Source organism: Drosophila nasuta, chromosome 2R (assembly GCF_023558535.2).
Source record: "Drosophila nasuta strain 15112-1781.00 chromosome 2R, ASM2355853v1, whole genome shotgun sequence".
In the NCBI taxonomy this organism is placed as follows: domain Eukaryota; kingdom Metazoa; phylum Arthropoda; class Insecta; order Diptera; family Drosophilidae; genus Drosophila; species Drosophila nasuta.
In genome coordinates, this window is record NC_083456.1 from 18,545,307 (window position 1) to 18,564,550 (window position 19,244).

At 40.5% G+C, this 19,244-nt stretch overlaps 5 protein-coding genes across 7 annotated transcripts in view; 2 read left to right on the top strand and 3 right to left on the bottom strand.

Moving 5' to 3' along the window:
• Nucleotides 1-3,935, bottom strand: part of LOC132784590 (uncharacterized) — a 29,054-nt gene extending 25,119 nt beyond the window's left edge. Inside the window, exon 1 of one of the 2 annotated variants that reach the window (XR_009632264.1) lies at nt 3,850-3,935. The gene's annotated coding sequence lies outside the window, so the exon portion shown is untranslated. Of the gene's footprint in view, nt 1-3,844 lie in introns of both variants that reach the window. The other variant, XR_009632265.1, reaches the window with a different exon arrangement.
• LOC132784595 (putative defense protein 3) lies at nt 1,899-3,851 on the top strand. The gene is made up of 2 exons (XM_060790300.1): nt 1,899-2,386; nt 3,001-3,851. The coding sequence occupies exons 1-2, from the start codon at nt 1,920-1,922 to the stop codon at nt 3,068-3,070; spliced, it is 537 nt and encodes a 178-aa protein (XP_060646283.1). The 5' UTR covers nt 1,899-1,919; the 3' UTR covers nt 3,071-3,851.
• Nucleotides 3,936-4,373: 438 nt separating the features above from the next.
• LOC132784591 (probable phosphoserine aminotransferase) lies at nt 4,374-6,184 on the top strand. Its single transcript, XM_060790296.1, has 3 exons — nt 4,374-4,489; nt 4,546-5,219; nt 5,792-6,184. The coding sequence occupies exons 1-3, from the start codon at nt 4,445-4,447 to the stop codon at nt 6,162-6,164; spliced, it is 1,092 nt and encodes a 363-aa protein (XP_060646279.1). The 5' UTR covers nt 4,374-4,444; the 3' UTR covers nt 6,165-6,184.
• Nucleotides 6,022-6,890, bottom strand: LOC132784594 (guanosine-3',5'-bis(diphosphate) 3'-pyrophosphohydrolase MESH1). Of its 2 annotated transcripts, none has more exons than XM_060790298.1 (2): nt 6,390-6,890; nt 6,022-6,344 (listed from the first exon to the last, which is right to left on the bottom strand). In XM_060790298.1, the coding sequence occupies exons 1-2, from the start codon at nt 6,801-6,803 to the stop codon at nt 6,210-6,212; spliced, it is 549 nt and encodes a 182-aa protein (XP_060646281.1). In that variant the 5' UTR covers nt 6,804-6,890; the 3' UTR covers nt 6,022-6,209. The 2 variants fall into 2 exon arrangements, with proteins under 2 accessions (XP_060646281.1, XP_060646282.1); XM_060790299.1 differs by having other exon boundaries at nt 6,022-6,329; nt 6,390-6,885.
• Nucleotides 6,891-7,156: 266 nt separating this feature from the next.
• LOC132786943 (cytochrome c1, heme protein, mitochondrial) lies at nt 7,157-8,397 on the bottom strand. The gene has a single exon (XM_060793722.1). The coding sequence runs from the start codon at nt 8,203-8,205 to the stop codon at nt 7,219-7,221; it is 987 nt and encodes a 328-aa protein (XP_060649705.1). The 5' UTR covers nt 8,206-8,397; the 3' UTR covers nt 7,157-7,218.
• Nucleotides 8,398-19,244: the final 10,847 nt, after the last annotated feature.

A 19,244-nucleotide genomic window follows, 5' to 3' on the forward strand; every position in this document is an offset into this window, starting at 1 on the left:
ATTGTATAGTACTATATTCAAAATATACTATATAGTAAGGAATATACCAGATTATCAGCAGTAGGCATTTTTTACAGGTTTAACAAAGATAAAGATCCATTTCCACTTGTTTTAAATGAGAAAGAACTAAACTTTAAATTAAAAACTTTAAATTATTCTTTTTTGGAAAAATAATAACTTAATTTTCGAAGCAAAACATTACATTCTTGAAAGCAAAATTTTACTCTTTTATTTGTTAATGTTTCCGATTCAAAAACTTTAGTTTTGTTGTGAATTAAATTATGTCTCTAATGCTATTAAATAAAATTAATGTCATTAACTTTAAAATGAATCATTCAAAGAGTAGCAAACGGATCTAACAGCTTAAATTAGCATAGTTTAATATTTTGAGTCTATTCTTTAAATTAGCGTGAAGTTAAGGACGCATATTAACCTTCTATCTTCTAATTTCGTTACTGTTATTTAACGAAATTATTTAATATCAATTTAATATCGTCCACGATGACAGCACGTTGGCTAGTTTTCCGCCCGCTCCCCAAAAAAGGAAATTAACGCCCCAAAACTGTCTTGCGGGCGTTGCAAAGTTGTAAAGTTGAAATCAAAAGCTCAGCGAAATCAACGCCAGCGGCAGCGGCCTGTCAATTAACACATTAAAGTCGCAGAAAATACGCAGAAAAGCTAGAAAACAAACAGTAAAATAGCAACAACAACAAGGCCAACCACAACACAACACACAACATCGTCAATGCTGGACACTGTGTGTGATTAGAAGCATAGAATTTCGTAATGGAGCACTTAGCGCCTCGAAAAACCAACAGAGACAGAAACAGAAACAGAAACCTAGACGAACCGAATCGGGCGCTTTAGCCTGGAGCGAGTTTGGAGCACAGGAGAACAGGAGAAGAGAGTTGGGGAGGCGCAAAGGCGAGGCGGCTGCATCAAAGCGTTAATGTTTGACCCAGTTTTTTGTTGTTGTTGGACGCAGCACTGCAGGAAAGGAACTGCGCATAACTATTTTGATTTTTGATCATTAAAAACTGGTTAGCCTGGCCAACAGCACCAACAGCAGCAGCAACAACAAGTAAGAAAGCTACATTCGAGTGTGCTCGACTGTGAGATACCCGCTACCCATTTTGAATAATAGCAAAATATGCCGGTATTATTTTCAAAATATACCGAAAATACTACAAAAATCCCAAAAATTTATTTATATCGATATAGTATCACATTTAAAATATACCATAGACGGCACAATATACCAGATTGTCTTCATACAAAAGTATTTCTTTAATAACTTCCACAATTTTTATCTGATCGCAACCAATTTTTCAGGAATCCTAAATACTATTATTGTTATTGTATACACCAAAATTCGCAGCTTTAAAATTACGCTTGTTATTCGATTTTTTGATTTGCGGGGGCGGAAGTGGGCGTGGCAAAAATTTGAACCAAACTTGATCTGCGTGTAAACATAACAAATGCTGTCGAAAAAAAATTAGAGCTCTATCTCTTATAGTCTCTGAGATCCAGTGTTTCATACGGACGGACGGACAGACGGACATGGCTATATCGTCTCGGCTGTTGACGCTGATCAAGAATATATATACTTTATAGGGTCGGAGATGCTTTCTTCTACCTGTTACATACATTTCCATACATACAAAGTTATAATACCCTTCTACCCTATGGGTAGCGGGTATAAAAAGCCCAAAAGCAAACACCTCAACATACAAAAACGCCCATATGCCGCAAGCTTTTTTTTCTACTTTTTTGGTTTTTTTGGTTTTGGACAACTCGAAGCGAGGCTTTAAAAGCGCTGACGCCATTTGAAACGCATAGCGTAAAGAGTTAAGAGCTAACAGCTAACGGTCGACAGTTTCCCAAGTGAAGTGAAGTGAAGTCGAGTCAAGAGTCAAGTCATGGCATCTCGTTATAGGAATTGCAATCATCGGACAGCTGCCAAATTTCTATTCCTGCCACTTCTGCTGCTGCAGTTGCTGCTGGGCGAAGTTGCAGGCTTTCCGGATGGCGCGCCAGCGGATACGTGTGTAAAGCAGAGGGCGAATCAGCCTAATCATGGCAAGGCGCGCTCACAGCCGGCGCATACAAATCCGTTCGAAGTGGTCGCCAGCTCGCAGACGTTTCATCCGGGGCAACAAGTGGAGGTGACCATTTATCCCGTGCATCAGGATAAGACATTCCGTGGCTTCTTTCTGCAGGCGCGTGATGCCAATTCAAATGAATGGCTCGGCGAATGGGTGCAGAGTGAGAATACGAAAACGATACCAGAGTGCTCGGCCATAACGCACTCGGATAATCGTGATAAGCTGGGTGCAAAGCTAATATGGAAGGCGCCGCAGAATAAGCGTGGCAATGTCTACTTTACGTAAGTCAAAGGAGGAGAAGCACGATGATGATGATGATGATGTGGCATTAAAAGTGCTTACAAGATGTAGCAAGTTAACATTTTTGGCATAATCATTGCTATCGAATTGGGAATTCATTAATCATACGCCACGTTGACCCACATAATTGTCAGCAAAATGCCGGATAATAATCAGCCTTATGTAATTGATTTGTTTGTCACCAGAGACAGAAGGAGGGGCGACGGCAACAAAAATCTTGAGAAAATAGCTAAAAAGTAAAAAGAGTTGGTTGCCTTTGGTGGCCGCTAAAGAATGACGTCGGCACAAAATGTTCGCCAACAACACTGTGCTACATGCCACTGCCTCATCATCATCATTTATCATGCCACCACATACAACACACGAACACACACACACATAAGCTTTGACAAATGATTTGTAAATTATACGAATGTGGCGACAGACTTAAGTCAAACATTTTGATAAATTACTTTTGTAGCACAGTGTAAAAATGCAGCTTACAATAATCACAACAAAATTGTCAACTCATCGGCATTATTGCCTATTTATAGCACGTTGTTTACATTCAATTAAATACGACTTCGGTTAATGCAATTAATTATTTTCTTTGCAGCGGCACTGTGCTACAAGATTACGGCAATTTCTGGAGCGAACTCGTCGCCAAAGTGCAAGCGGAGCAATAAGATACAAGAGTGTTTAATTAAATTTGATTAGTTCTAGCATTTCTCGGTGGCAATAAATCATAAACAAATAATGTAGTTCAACAAATTGTTGTTTTTAATTAAGTGCAAATACCACAAAACGGGCCAAGCCCCTAAAAAGCGTTCGCCAAATTATTGACTTAAAGCTCAACGTTTATGAATGACCAGCCTGCTCTCACACACACACACACACACACACGCACACAAATATATATCGACTACTGCTCACACACACACACATGCACGTAAATGTATCGACGCCAGCTCACAAACACACATACACACACATTGCTTGGCCCCGCACGAATTCTCACACGTTTAAATTTCCAGGCACGTTGCTTGCATCTTATTGGAAATTCGTTTTCCCATTCGGCATAGAAGTAAATTGGAAAATTTAAGCACCTTTATTTTTTGCTCATACATATGAGTTAAACCATTGGATGATAAAGTAATTAGAACAGCATGCTCTGAATGGCATACATAAATAATACGTTCAAAATCTGGGGAAATGTCTAATCTGGCAGATAAGGCGTAGAAAACGTGTATTTGGAAGTGCTTATAAAGCGTCTACAATAAATGAGTTTGCTATCAGTGTATTTATGAGCAGATAATATTCTGTCTGGCAAACATTATGTCAGTAAAAGTGTGTTAAGCGTTTATAAAATTAAAATTAGCTTATGAAAAATACAACTAAATTCGTATCATTTTAATATATTTTCATGCGTGATAATTCGTCATATGGAGCGTCTACTGTACCTTACAATTGCGCGACTGCACCTTGTTTATTTCTTCCAGCTGCACTTGTTTACGCCTTTTCCAGTCAAGTGCATAGCAACAGTGCAGCGAGACAGAGACAACTGACAGCTACGGAGAGTAAAGAGAGTGATACGGTCAAATGGCGTGTTGTTTTCGTTTCTTGCAGTGCCAAGTTGCGGTTTTGTCGTCTGCCGACTTGTTTTGATCGAACTGAACAAAGGCCGGGTTTCGATTGTCTCTGTCTGGTTGAGAGCTTTACTTACGCTGCTGCTCTGTCGCTGCGCCAGTGGCGTAGCTGCAACAACAACTAATAGCTTTTAGTGGGCTGCTAAACTAAACTGGAACGCCACTGGTTATGCGAATTATTCTGCCCACTATGTTTTTGCGCACACACTTTGTTATGTTTGTACACATGCATGCATGAGTTCGTCTGTTGTTGTTATTGCTTATTTATCAGCAGGCGTCGCAGTCGCAGCGCAGTCGTTGGGAGAAGCGATCGCTTTCATTCGCTGCTGCTTGCTTTTCAACACTTTCAGTTCGACTTTAACGAGTTGCCGTCAAGGTTCTCAGAGCGCGCGCACACACAGAGAGTTCAACAACATGGTTATCAATTTTGCAGCCGGCCCAGCCAAATTGCCTGAAGAGGTCAGCATAATTTCTTTTTTTGTAGGTTATTTAGCTCAAGGATTTACATTTTTCAGGTGCTTCAAGAAGTGCAGAAAAATCTTATCAACTGCAATGGCAGTGGCATCTCTGTAATGGAAATGTCGCATCGTTCCAGTAATTATGCTAAAATACACGATTTGGCTATCGCCGATCTGCGCGAATTATTGAACATTCCAAAGAATTACAAAGTGCTGCTGATGCAGGGCGGCGGCACAGGACAATTTGCAGCGGTTGCCATGAATCTGATTGGCAGCACTGGCACAGCCGATTACGTCATCACCGGCTCTTGGTCTTCGAAGGCAGCCAAGGAAGCCGCACAGTATGGCAAAGTGAATGCAGTGCTGCCAAAGTTCGCTAAATACGTCGATGTGCCACGGCAAACGGAGTGGAAATTGGATCCGAATGCTTCATATGTCTATTATTGTGATAACGAGACTGTTGAAGGTGTCGAGTTCGATTTTATACCGGAAGTGGGCAATGTGCCGTTGGCTTGTGACATGTCGTCCAACTTTCTGTCGCGCCCCTTCGATGTGAGCAAGTTTGGCCTAATCTTTGCCGGTGCCCAGAAAAACATTGGACCAGCGGGCGTTACCATCATCATTGTGCGTGAGGATCTGATTGGCAAGCATTTGAAATTGACGCCATCGGTGCTGAACTTCGAGTTGATGGACAAGAACAACTCGCTGCTGAATACACCACCTACATTTGGGTGAGTTTTAAATATCCTGTTATCCTTAAGAAATCTTTAAACTGTAGAAGGATAAGGTAGAGTGACATCTCCTATATATTCTTGAACACCCCATAACATAATTGCAAGTCTGTCTCGGACTATAAGAACATCTATGTCATAAAGACTATATGAGTCCATATAAACACCTATACTATAGCATTTCAAAGAGATTAGAAGTGATAGATCTACATTTTTTTGACAAACACTTATTGAATTGGCCGCAGATCTGGTTTTTTCTAGTTTAGGGCCACTGCCCCGGACAAAACGACAAATTCATAAAATGATTTCCGAGAATTTGATTAGAATCGAACGATAAGCTTAGAAGTAATTGAAGAAACCACTTAGTCTGGCATACTAAACTATGCTAAGCAGCTCTATTATTAAATAATCTGTTAACTGAACTTCCTTATCATTCAACTACAATGTTACAAGTTCTGTTAACTATAGTTTCAGGTGTACCTTACAATTAGATAACAAAATTGCATGCAAAAGTGAAAGGATAGCGCATAGTCTTCTTACTTGTTTCTTATTAAACGCATTTTTATTTGCAGCATTTATGTCATGGGCCTGGTTCTTCAATGGATCAAACGGAATGGCGGTGTTGCCGGCATGTCTCAGCTGGCCGATGCCAAGTCCAAGCTTATATACGATATTATCGATAACTCCAATGGCTTCTACTATTGCCCGGTGGAGTCTCGTGTCCGTTCCCACATGAATGTGCCTTTCCGCATTGGCAGCGCTGCCGGCAACGATGCGCTGGAAAAGGAATTTTTGGCCAAGGCTGAGGCGGAGGGCATGATACAACTGAAAGGACATCGTTCGGTTGGCGGCATTCGTGCTTCAATCTACAACGCTGTCACGCTGGTGGAGACACAAAAGCTGGCCAAGCTAATGCTAGCATTTTACGAGAATAATAAAAACTAAGCTGTTCGTTTACTAGTCCACTCTGAAGTCTTTTAATGAGTTAGCTTAGTCCAATAGCTGCCGCTGGCGAAAGATATGATCAAGCTGCTCCTCTAGAGCAGCATTCGTGCCACGCAAACCGTCCACAACACGTTGGGCCCAAACAAAATACGCTTCTCGTCGCTCCTGCAATTGCAAATTATAGCAAAATATTGCCAGTTGGTTTAGCCTGATTTGACTACTTACCTCCGTCCACCCCGTTGGCGTATTCACTTGTAGATCTCGCAAATTATCCAGCTTATCGGCCAGTTTGATAAGCTTCGCTCGTCGACTGGCTTTGGGTGCATTCACAATTTGCAATCTCTTGCGTTCCATCTTCTCCAGCGATTTGTCATCGGTCACCTCGCGCACCAAGCCAGTGATATCGTCGCCAAACAGTCGCTCTAAGTCAGCGAATGTGGCGTCTGTGTCCTCGACCACATCGTGCAGTAATGCGGCCATTAACACAGCCTCATCATCAATTCCCGCCTCGGTGGCCAGAATGGTGCTCACATTAATGGGATGGTTGATGTATGGTGTCTCTTGTGGATCCTTGCGTCGTTGATTTCTGTGTTGCTGGGCAGCATACTGCAGGCACTTCATAAATCGAGCAGATGTCATAATTTTACTTATTTATTTATCCACGGTAACAAACAGTAACGGACAAAATGGAAATTGTTGCGCGTGCAATGCAATTTTAATAACCGGCGTTTGCAGTGTGACCACAGTTGACATTTTAAAATACGCTGCAATATACCAAATACTTACAAACTAGTTTTTTAGTGGATTTTACAAAGGCGCGTTATTTCAAGCAGCTTTTGTCTTTATGCATCTCCAGCAGCTTTTTTATGTTCTTCAGGGCTGAAACAAATTGCTACGTGAAACCGCCTAATTCAAAATTTGAAGTACTGCTTTGACGATTTCCGCACTAGGTGCGGCCCAATAAGTTCTCTCCACAATTTAAACCAAAGCAATTAAAGTATTACAAAATGAGCGCAGCAGCCGTACAATGTTTATTAGAATAATGATCGTAAAATTATTTTGGACAATTCTTCCCTTCGCCATTTGACTTGCTCTGCTCATTTATCTCTGGCACAAACATGATTTTGCGTGACTTCAACGATGACCACTTAAAGCGCTTGATGTAGTAGCTGATGCCTACCAAAAAGGCCGAAATCATAACCACTTTGACCAGTAGTCGCTTACGCTGATCCCCATCCGGCTCCGATGTCCACTTGAGAAAAGTCACCACGTCCTTGGCAATTTGACTGCTCGTCGGAGCGATCTCGGCATCATCGTAGGTAACCACCTCATTATCGATCAACTGACCCATTGCAATGGCACCTCCCGAAAAGTACGGATTATAGTAGAGACCCTCGCGCAGGGCAAATCCAGCTGGTGGCTCGCAATATCCAGTCAACAGGGCGAATATGTAATCCTCGCCTCCCTTACGAGCGGCAACAATATAGCTCAGATCCGGCGGATAAGCTCCATTATTGGCGGCCCGAGCAGCTTCTTCGTTATCATATGCAGCCGGCATATAATCGGACAGTTTGCCAGGACGTTCGAAATAATTGCCTTGTTCATCGGGCCCATCCTTCACAGTGATTGCTTCGGCCTCCGCCTTGGCCTCCGCTTCGGTCATGCAGACATCCACGAGATTGCGATAGGCAATGTATTGCAGCGAATGACACGAGGCGCACACTTCCTTGTACACCTTGTAGCCACGACGCACGCCCTCCATGTCCAGGGCTGAGAGTAAGCCATTATGATCCCAGTTCTGCTTGGGTGGATGCACACAATCATCCGAGGCCTCAACGCTGGCATCCAAAGCGTACAACAGCAATCCCGCAGTGCCAGCCAAAGCTCCAAAGGCCAAAAGTTTGGGGCGTGCTCTAAACCAGGTTCCGGCTTTAGTGGAGCCACTGCGTCGCATTGATGTCCAGTTGAGCGCACTCGGTGTGGATTTGAGTAGCTTGGAGCCAACAACACTAAGAAACTTACTCGCCATATTTGTACGCATAGTGAGAAAAGCACTTTTCCTTCACGTCAGTTCCTTGAACTGAAATGCAGTGCTGCAAAGCGCGAGTAGTTAAAGTTGCCAGATGCTTTATAGCGAAACTATGAAAAAATATAACTTAATTATACAACACTGTCACTTTTTCGTGTGTTCTTCGAATGTGTGTCTAAAAGTTTTAATTTCTTGTTGTAATATTTCTTAACTTGACATGTAAGTACAGTTCAGATTACACAAAATTCAAAACACACACGCACACATACACAAATGCAAGTGTAATTCTCTTGGAAAAACTTGCATTCAAAAAAGGGCAACTCGTTCTTTTTGTGTTTTGGTTTTGTTTTTGGGGCCTCCTCATCCATCTTGAACAACAAAATGCAGGCAGTCAGGCACTTTCATTTGTTATCTGGGCTCAGTAATCGGTAAATCTGTAACAGGCCAACAAACAACAACGCTTGCATACAATATTATTTCCTAGCCCATTCTTCACACTGTGTGACCACGAAATCGTCAAAGTCAGCCAGCCAGCTTTTACAACACTAACAACAGCAACAATAACAGCAACAACAACAAAGAGCAACAACTGCGGCCAAGCGACGCAAACGGTTTTTGGTGAAAATTTGTACCTGATTTTTATATTTCCCTTTTCTGTTACACTATTTTTTTTTTTATTACGTATTATCATGTTTACCATATTTTTACACGCGCTTACACTCGCACACACATACACTTGCAGTCTGGAAAGCTGCCTATGCGTGTAAATGAGTGCGACTATGTGTCTGTTAGTGTGTGTGTGTGTGCTGCGTTCTGCTTCTGCGCAGCGATGCATAATTCCCACTCAGTTGTTGTTTTTGTTTCTGCGGTGGTTGCTTGTTGCTTACTTCGCCGCTGCTATTGCTGTTGTTGCTGCGCAATTAATAATTCTTTCGACTAGCGTGAAATTTTCATAAACAAGAAAGCAGCAGCAACAACCACAAAAACGTTCCATGAAAATCTTTGGGTCACCACCACACCACTTGCTTTTCACTCTTGCAACAAACCACGGAAATAAGCTTAGATGAGACCCCGAAAACTAAAGAGTTCACGATCTAATAAATTTGATTCATGTGGCAGCGTCATTAGAGTTATGTACGTGGCTTAGTAATGAATGTAAATGCCTTTTTTAAAAAGACATGCATAGAATGGAAATTTACGTTCAGTATTTTTTGCATACGCTTTTCTAATGGAAGATTGCAAACGGTTAACAGACTGCTAATTTCCTTTAAAGGAACTTCCTTCAACCACATTTACATACATACACTTTATTGAGGTAATTTTCAAAAATGTTAATTAACATTATGTTAACTCACACTCAAGGAACTTTCAAGCACCTTAAAATTACCATCCTTCTCGATACATATTTTTCCAAGTATGTTTGTATCTTTGTGTGTTGCATGTATCTTTTATGTATAATCTATACAAAAAGAAGGAAGATTGTGAATAATAATTGCCTGCTCAGATATGTACAATGTATGAACGTAACGTTTATTAAATGTGCGCATCTATGGGGCCATGGATCGTGTATGCAGCAAAAAAACGAAAAGAAAAAAATATGCATAATTTTGCAATAAATGTAAATATTACTAGTCCGCTTCCTTTGGGAGCGATAGCGCCATACAGTTTCCTGTTTAAAGATGCTGTGCGCTCGTTGTATGTGTGTGTGTGTGTGTTTGTGTCTTGGCCGCTTTTGCAGCTTGTGGTCCGCCTGCTCCTTATCTCTGTGCAGCACGAAAGCCAGAAACAAGAATTATAGACCAAAAGCCAGTTGCAAGTACACTGCACATTGTACATACATAGCTATGTACATACAATTATACATACATATGTATGTATGTATGTATGTATGTAGGTGTCTGCAGGAAACGTCTGTGTGCGACTAGAAAGAAGTGAAGGCACAGCATCAGCAATTTTTTCCTCGTTTTTTTATTCTTAAGAGCCAACAATTGTGATTTCAGTTGCCAGCTTCTCAGCAGCAAACGACAAAGTCGAGAACGACAACGATGACGACGATCGACAACAAACAAACAATGAATATCAATAAATTGTGCTTGAAAAGCATACACACACACACACACACATACACTTGGGGGGCATCTGTGTGTTGTGCAGCATATGCAGCATGTGGCTGCTGCTGCTGTGTCAGCAAACTGAATCAAGATGCAAAGAATGCATTGATGCAATTTACTTCTAAACACACAAACATCTCTCTGAATACATACATACGTGTGTATATGTTTGTGTGTGCATATTTCATTATCATAAAACGAGATCACATTTAACTTAATGGTTACATTTGCCGCTGACAGTGTTGCAAAGCGCCTCAACGTAATTACAATGCGCAATGCGTGCGCTCTGCGCACGCTACTGTTGACGCGCTGTCAAGCGCACGCCTTTCACTCTATGGCCCCCCAATACTCTCTCTTACTCGCTCACTCACTCACTCATTCACGCGCTCTCTCGCATGCGAGAGAGTCACATTTGCAAATTGAGGCTTGCTCTTTGTTCTCTGGGTCTTTGGCTTTGCGGCTCTCGCGAAACTTTCAATCGCAAAAACTATGCTTCGCTCTCAGTACATATAAACATATGTACATATATACAATAACATCACGATTGTTTGTATATAAATATGCATGTGTGTGTGTGTGAGTTTGAGTTTGAGGGTTTGTTGTATCGTGCGGTTTTGCCGTCGATTTTGTAAACTTAAGCTTCATTATGACGTTGTAACTGTCTTTTCAATTTCTCGTTTTGCCCGATTCGCTTTGCCAATGCTGTCGAAGACTCGAGTCTTGAGTTTGCGTTTGAGCCTGAGCCTGTCTAGCAGATACATACATACAGCTTACATTGCAGCGGGCCAAGAGCTGTTAACTGAAAATTGCTTTGATGCTTTTGATGAAGCTGAAGATGGATCTTCCGTCCGTTCCTTAACTACACACACACAAACAACGCAATTGAGTCATGCTTGTGTATGTGTGTGTGTGTGTGTGTGTGAGTATCTAGTAGATACATACACAAAGATACACACATTCATCATGCATGTGCTGCGATCGAGTTGATGAGTTTTGTTTTAATTCTGCTTCTTGACTTCAATTTCTTATAAAAATTGTATATGCACGTAATAGCTGACTTATCTGTATCTGTATTTGTATCTGATCTGCATTGTTTCTGCTTTTGTTGTTGTTGTTGCTGTTGTTGTTGTGATTTGGTGGATCGCGCGTAGCTGATTGTAATTATTGTAATCGACTCTCGAACCGATCCAATCCAATCCGATACGATACGATCGGCCAGGTCCAGTTCGCACACTGATTTGATTTCGTTTTAGTTGTTTTTGATCATTTTGTAATAGTTTTCGCGGCGCGCGCTCGCTCCTTAAATCATCTCGCATCCCAAGCTAAGGCAAAGGCAACGGCAAAGCGGCAAACGCAACGATCGAAGCGATCAGCGCGCGCATTTCTCTTTGATGCCTCCTCAACTGTTGCTGCTGTCGCTGTCGCTGGCGCAGCTGACGTCGTTGTCGTCGTCGTTGTGCTTTTTGCTTAAAGTTGATTGACTGTCTGTTCATTTAGCCGCCTGTCCGTGCCTGCCTTGTGTCTTGCTCCGTTTGTTGGCTTTGACTTGCCTCATGTCTCTCTCTCTCTCTCTTAGACTTCGACTACGACTTCGACTTCGACTACGGGCTTGTTGATTTGTCTGCTGCTTTGCTTTGTAGCTGTGTTGCCCGTTTTCTTGTACATTTCGTTTAAGGCCATTATAGTTTTGAACATGTTCAAGTGCCATTCTCACGATTGTTTAAAGTCTTTTAATTTCAAGCTCGACTACAAGAAATAAACAGTGAAATTTAGCAGCAGTCAATTTGTTGTTCTTAAACTTAATGCTACTCACTTCACTCGTAGTTCGAGTGGACCTCAAGTTGCCACTAAAACGGGGCACAACTCCTTCTTCTTCTTCTTTGTCATCTTCTTACCTCCACGACACGGTGAAAGGCTGATGACGCGGTCAAAGAGTGTGTGTGTGCGAGTGTGTGTGTGTGCATCTATAGTACATAGCACGCATCACTGCAAACTCGATAGTCGTCGTTGAGGCATACCAAAATGTTTGCCCATTTAACAGCCATCAAAGTTGTTACCTTCTACAAATAGACAAGCTATTAAGGGATTAAGATAAGTACAGATTTTAAGTGTCAAAACGCTCATAAATCTATTAGACCCGTTACGGTTGTGACTGAAGGGTCTCAAAATGTTAACTATACTTATTTATAAACATTTTAATAAGATTGTTTTGGTAAACTTTAATATTGAACTATTTAAATATTTCATATTCATATTTTTATGCTCATAAGCCTATTAGACCCGTTACGGTTGTGACTTAAGGGTCTCAAAATGTTAACTGTTATTTATAAACATTTATGAATAAGCTGTTTTGTTAAACTTTAATATTGAACAATTTATATATTTCATCTTCATATTTTTATACACATAAACCTATTAGACCCAATACAATTTAAAGCAAAGGGTCTCTAAATATTTATCTTTCAACAATTCAATAAGATTTTTGTTTAAATTCAATTTAACTTTATTTTCCATTCAAGTAATCATTAAATATATATTCACTAGCTCAAAAACTTAATAGACCCTTCACAATTTGAAGTAGAGGGTCTCAAGATATTGAATATATTTATCTATTAATAACCCAATAAGCTTGTTTATAATAAGTTCAATATAAATCACTTTCTATTAAGATGCCTAAAAATACATATTAATATGTAAATATTTCCACACTCACGAACTTAATAGACTCATTATAATTTATGCCACAGGGTCTGAAAATATGAAATGTGTGCATAATTAATTTACAGCTGTGAATAATTGCGACGATTAGTTAGTTTAGTTGAAATGAATTATGAGAAGCTCCTCAGTTGAAAGACCTATCAACTTACACATTAAATTAGCATAAAATAGTCGAAGATTATTTATGTATTTATTCCAATATATAGTTGGCTAGATAAAGACCCATCTCTAGACTTGATAAAATTCATAATGAATTGCAGTCAATATTGATAAAGTCTGACTATCATAAAAAAAAGACATTTCGCTCGCTAATCTGTGGCAGACGAAACTATTTGTGTCGGAAGTTTGTCTCTTCCTCTCGCTCATTGTAAAGTGCTATAAATACAATGTCTCTGGTCCACATTAACTTTTCAACTCATTTGAACTTTGACTTGACTTTGGAGCAAGCAGAACATCAATTGGCTGATCGTTAATTAACTAGTCTCATCTAAACTTAACGTCAATTGACAATCACACACTCGCTGGCCAACAATGAAAATGTTGCCCATGATCCAGGAAGAACTAAAAAACGAAGAAGAAAAAATGGAGAAGACATAAACGTAAGACAATTGATTTGTGTCAGGCAACGACGACGATGACGATGACAGGGGACAGGCAACAGGCAACAAAAAAAGGCGAATGAAAGAGCGGGCCAAGTTTTTCGCAAAAGCTGCAATTTAAATTAAAAGCGCAATTGAACTGGAAAATTCGTCCAAATTGTTTTCACAATTACTTGCACACGAGCTGAAACTGGAGTTGGAGTTGGAGGCTAGAACTGAAGTTGGCTATTTGCCATTGCAATGGCGACCAAGACCAACAATCAAGTCCTGAACAATCGAATAGCTTAGCACACAGCCAGCTACACAGATACATTTTGAGCTGCATGAGATACAAATACTAAACACAATACAGGAAATTTTGAAAACTAATGATGCCGAAGAAGAGGCTGAAGCTGAAGCTTAAGCTGAAGCCTCAGCAGATTCCCTCGACTCTTTTTCGTTCACAATTTATGCATGTGAAAAGCAGGAAAAACAAGGGGAGGGAGGGGTAAGGGGGAAATGCTTACGAGTCAAAGCTGGGCCAAAGAAATGGGGCCTCGCTCGTTTGCTCGCCTTTTTGTGGGAGTTTAGTTTTTTTTTATATTCTTATTATTTTGCTTGCTTTTCTTTTTTTCTCTCTCTTGCTGCGGCGATAAGCATCGGAAAAGCCTAAAGTTTAGAAAGGCAAAAGCCAGCATCCAAGACAAGTACAAGTCTGACTCTGGCTTCTATCTATCTCTGCAATACATAAATTGTATGTATCTATAGAGCGCGCTTGCCACATACAATGTACGTTGTTCTTGTGCTGTGCGAGTGTTTCTTCTCTCTCAGTGTTTGTGTCTGTGTGTATCTATGTAATGAGCATGTAACTAAACTTCTGTGTAGCCAAAACTCCTACAACGCGTTGTCGACAGAGACAAAAACCAAAGCCAAAGCCAAAGCTGAAGCAGCCAAAGCAGCAAACAGCAAGCAACATTAAGACCTACTGCCAACTCCCTCAATACCCGTTTGCCACACAACTTCAATTCAACTGTACTGCTGCTGCCTCTTCTTGCTGCCTGACTGCTGCTGCTTGCCTGGCTCTATCTGATGATGGCCGTTAAAGTTAAGAGCTGAAGAGCGCCCGACCCGACCCGGCATGGCACACAGCACGCTGTTGCTGCTGCCCCCCTTTGGCAACGCTTTGCCCCCGCTGCAACAACAACAACAACAGCAGCAACTACAGTGTGGTGGCCCCAACTGTGGCCAAGAGGAACGCTCGATTGCTCTGATCGTACTCGCTGCTGTTGCTGTTGCTGCTGCTTTTGGCCTCAAGTTTTTCGGTTTTCTTCTACTACGCGACTCGTAAACATGAGGTACGTTCTTTTTTTTTTCCTTCTTACTTCGGCTTGACTTCATTTGTTTGGCTTTTTTGGGAGACAAAACTGGTTATTACTCTTTTCTTATATATTGTTTTTTTTTTTTTTTTTATATTTTCCCCCGTTTGCCTGAACTTCGTTTTCGGTTGCTACGTATATTTTTTTTTCTCTTTTTCGGTGTGTGTTTTTTTTCGGTTCGTGGTCTGTCCAAAGTGGCAAACGTTGGTTGGCTTTTTGGGCTCTTTGGCTCTGTGTGGTTCAGTGGCGTATGCAAAGGGGCAAATGGCCAGCACATTATGGCCAACTTAACCAGCTGCTATCCTCGCAACGGCGACTGTGTGCAACAGCATCAACAACAACAGCAGCAGCATAAAATCAAAATCTTTTGCATTGCCTCGTTTTGGCCATGTTTGTGGGGCTTCTAAGTTTGTGGGCAGCAGCAGCAGCAACAAGTAGGAAGTGGGCGCTTTGCCTAGGCTTGGCCCAAGCTGTTGTTGTTGTTGTTGTTGCTGCTGCTGCTGTTTTGGCCCGCATCATCAACTGGCCAAGTCGAAGCCAGGCTAGGCAAGTTTTCAAGCTTCGACCGAGAGACTCCTTTGTTACATTTTGCGAGAGGTAAACGATCGTTAGAAAGGTTTATATATATACCTATGTATGTGTGTATCTGTGTGTGTGTGTGGATCGCATCGACGGCAGATTTGTGCGCATGTCTTTTTATTGAAGCTGCAGTTGAAGCTGTAACTACTATCTTACTATGGTCATGTTACCTCTGCCTGTCGTTTAAGATGCTTTTGGGCTTTTTTTTTTCGTTTGCTTCGCTTATTTCATTTGTTTGTTTGTTTGGTTGGTGCTTTTTTTGTGTTTTGTTTGTTTGCTTTGTTGCATCCATTTTGGTGGCCAAAGGAGCAGAGCGCGCGCTCCTTGTGCTGACTTGAAATGCTGTTAACCTCGTTTGAACTTTGCCATTTGTTTGAGCCACCATTAGAGATGGCTCGCATCTTTCTTCTTTCATTTTATTCGGCCAGCAACAACAGAGCGATTTAAATATATTGTCTGTTAGCGAGCATTGCAAACAAAAGGAGTGTACTCACTTTAATGTATTGTCGATGTGGATATGGATGTGGCAACATTGGGCAACGGCGCAATGACATTTACAAGATACAAAAAGAAAAAAGAAAAACGAAAAAAACGCAATTGATATTGCACCAGCTGAGATTGCATTGGCATGGGTCAGGCGACGATTTTGGAACTGGCATCCACAACACCACAGCACAGCACAGCACTCAGCTAATCTCGGCACACACCTCAAAAAATAAAGAAAAAAAAGTCCAAGTGACAAGTAGCCAACGTGTGCCATTTATAATCTCACATGGGTTGGGTCAAAACAGCTAAACTAAGCTGCGGCTTTGGCTTAAACGCTGCAGCTAATCCAACAACAAAAAAAGGAAGAATGGACTTAGTTGTATCTTGTAAAAAAAGTGTCGAGCCTAAAAGATAAACGCTGTTACTCAACCAAAACATATAAAATTTATTATTTGAACAAAATTTCAATATTAATTACGAAATACTCTTTTTATTTTATAAAATTTCCATACTGTTCAAAATTTAATAATATGGTGCCAATTATGAAGGTTATATATAGAAATAATGACTTATCGACTGTATACATTGATTTGATTATAGTTAATATATTATTATTTATCATCAAGTAATTCTAAACTCTTATTTCGTTTTGTTTAGATTTCTCTAAGTTAATCTAAGCTTTAGAAAGTAAATTATTATTTATCATTTCATATTATGCTTTCAATAAAAAATAATAATAATTTAGTAATAAAGGTTTATAATCTAAACTCTTGATACCAATTTGTTAGGCAAATTTTAAATGCTCAATTACTTATTTATTATTTTGTTGAATATTTTATTAAACTAGATCATTGTTAGCACTGAGTCAACTTTATTAGTGAAACTTGAAGCTTTTAATTTAGTTATTCAAGTTTTCTAGTTTAATAAAAAATTAAATTATATTCAAATTATTGCTCGCAATAATCGTGAATTTCGCAATTATCAATTTATATTATAAATTGCAGGACTTTGTCGATGATTTATAGCGACTGCTGGAACAACCTTCGGGTGTCTGTTTGATCGAATGGCAAATTAGGTGGCCAATGAGCTGCGTCAATGAATGTCAATTACAGGAAGCGGGAAATGAATTAAATACATTTCAAGATACATTTCTCCCAATTTGTGAATTGTGAGCAAAACTTCATTGACTGAAACAGAGAACAGAGACGAACTGTGTCACCTTGACGATGATGATATGATCATGATGATGATGATGATGATGATCATGATGGTCAAGATGATAATGGACGATCCCGCTAACATTTGGTTGTATAATATAATGGATGCACAGATCTGGAGGAGACGTGAAAAATTGCGACTACTGACTGAGTGTCAAACAACAGCAACAGCAACAGCTGCGCGAGTCGAGTGCGTTGACGTCACGAACCCTTTGAATGTCTCGCCCTACCTTTTGCCAAAGAAATTGACAAAACAACGGGCAACTACAGCTACATACAAAAATCGCGTAAAGATAAATACATATGTACTGTACATACTGTACATATTGAGAAATACATACGCATACGCAGATAAATTGTGTGTTTGTGTGATAACGTACTCTTAACATTTCCCAAGCATTTCACTACAATTCTTAAAGAAATCCACCCCGCTAACGATAGTTGGAAAGAACCAAGAACAACAGCAACAACGACAGCAGCGGCAACAAAAACAAGCCACAGTTAAAAGGTGCGCGCGTCGGTAACAAAACAGCAGCAGCGGCGCGTCGCTGTCGAAGACGACGACGACGACGACGTTAACTTCTTCTTCACTTGGACGCGCTGTTGTAATTATTTTAATATAATTTTTTCACTGCGTCATCATTATTTTCTTTCGCTTTTGATATAATTCTTCTTTGTATCATTTGCACACGATTGCACACTCACACATACAAATGCCAGCTCGCGAGCGCAACTCACACTCTCCTATGTATTTAGTGTAAGTGTATGTGGGCAGCTATTCTTCGTTGTATGTGTGTACATACGAACAGCAAGAGTTCAATTACCACCATGCTGGTGCTGCCAACTCTATGTTATGGCATTGCAAAAATCAAGCTCAAAGTTTGGCATAAATCTATTAATTATGTTTCAAATGCATTTTGTTAATGCTGTGCAAAACAATTTGTTACTAAAAAAAATTTGTAAATCATTAAGCTAGGCGCGGGCAACAGTGGTTTAAATATTACGCGCGTTGGCAGCACCCCGATCGTTTTACTGTATCTCTGTGTGAGTGTTGGTGAGTTTCGTCCGTTCGCTCTCGCTCTGCCCGCGCTCTCTTTGTGCTCGCACCACACTCAAAATATACACGTTTGAGTTGAGGTGGTTTCTCCGCTGGTCGCTTGACGGCAGAGCGACCAAGATACCACTGATCTCCGCACTATAGAGCGCGTCTGTAGCTTAGCTTTGAGTTAGTCTTATAAGAGCAACGCTTGTGAGTGGTCGTTGGTTCTGCTCGAATGTTTTGTGTTCCTCGTAGTTTGTGCGCAGCCGTCGAAACGTTTGCAAATTTTGATTTACAAATTAACAGAACAAACACAGACCTCTAGTGGTCACAACAAACTATAAACAAATGCTATATAAACAAAACCCCAAATCAAACTTGATGAGATTAATTCAAACGCGTGTTGATATGTCACTCGCCGCGCGCGTGTATGTGTGTGTGTTGGTTTGTGTGTGTGTATTCGTGTGCTAAAGCGTGATCGTATATGATGATATATTAATTCTCATTCCCGCCAGCCATAGTCCGCCATCTTCATCTGGCACAAAATGTTACAATATAAGCGTAAACCATTTCAATGTACGATATTAAATTAAACTGGATATAATATGGAAAACAAACAACAACAAATTCGTGCTTGAAAGTATACACACGCAAATATATGTACATCACATGTATTACGTTGTCTGCTTGTTTCTGCAAGTTACTTTTTTCAAATTGCCGTTGATTACACGCACACACACACGCATGCACATGGAAACGCACATACAGACGTAATTTTTTACCGAAATAATGAGCGTACCCGGCAGAGAGCTCTGACAGCGGATGCACGAGGCGTTTACAGTTGGATCAGTTGGCGGTCGTCTAATTAGAAACGATTTAATTTCAATAACAATTTAATAAAACTGAGTTTGCGAAATGAGAGAAAACGACTGCGAAGTGCGCTGCTG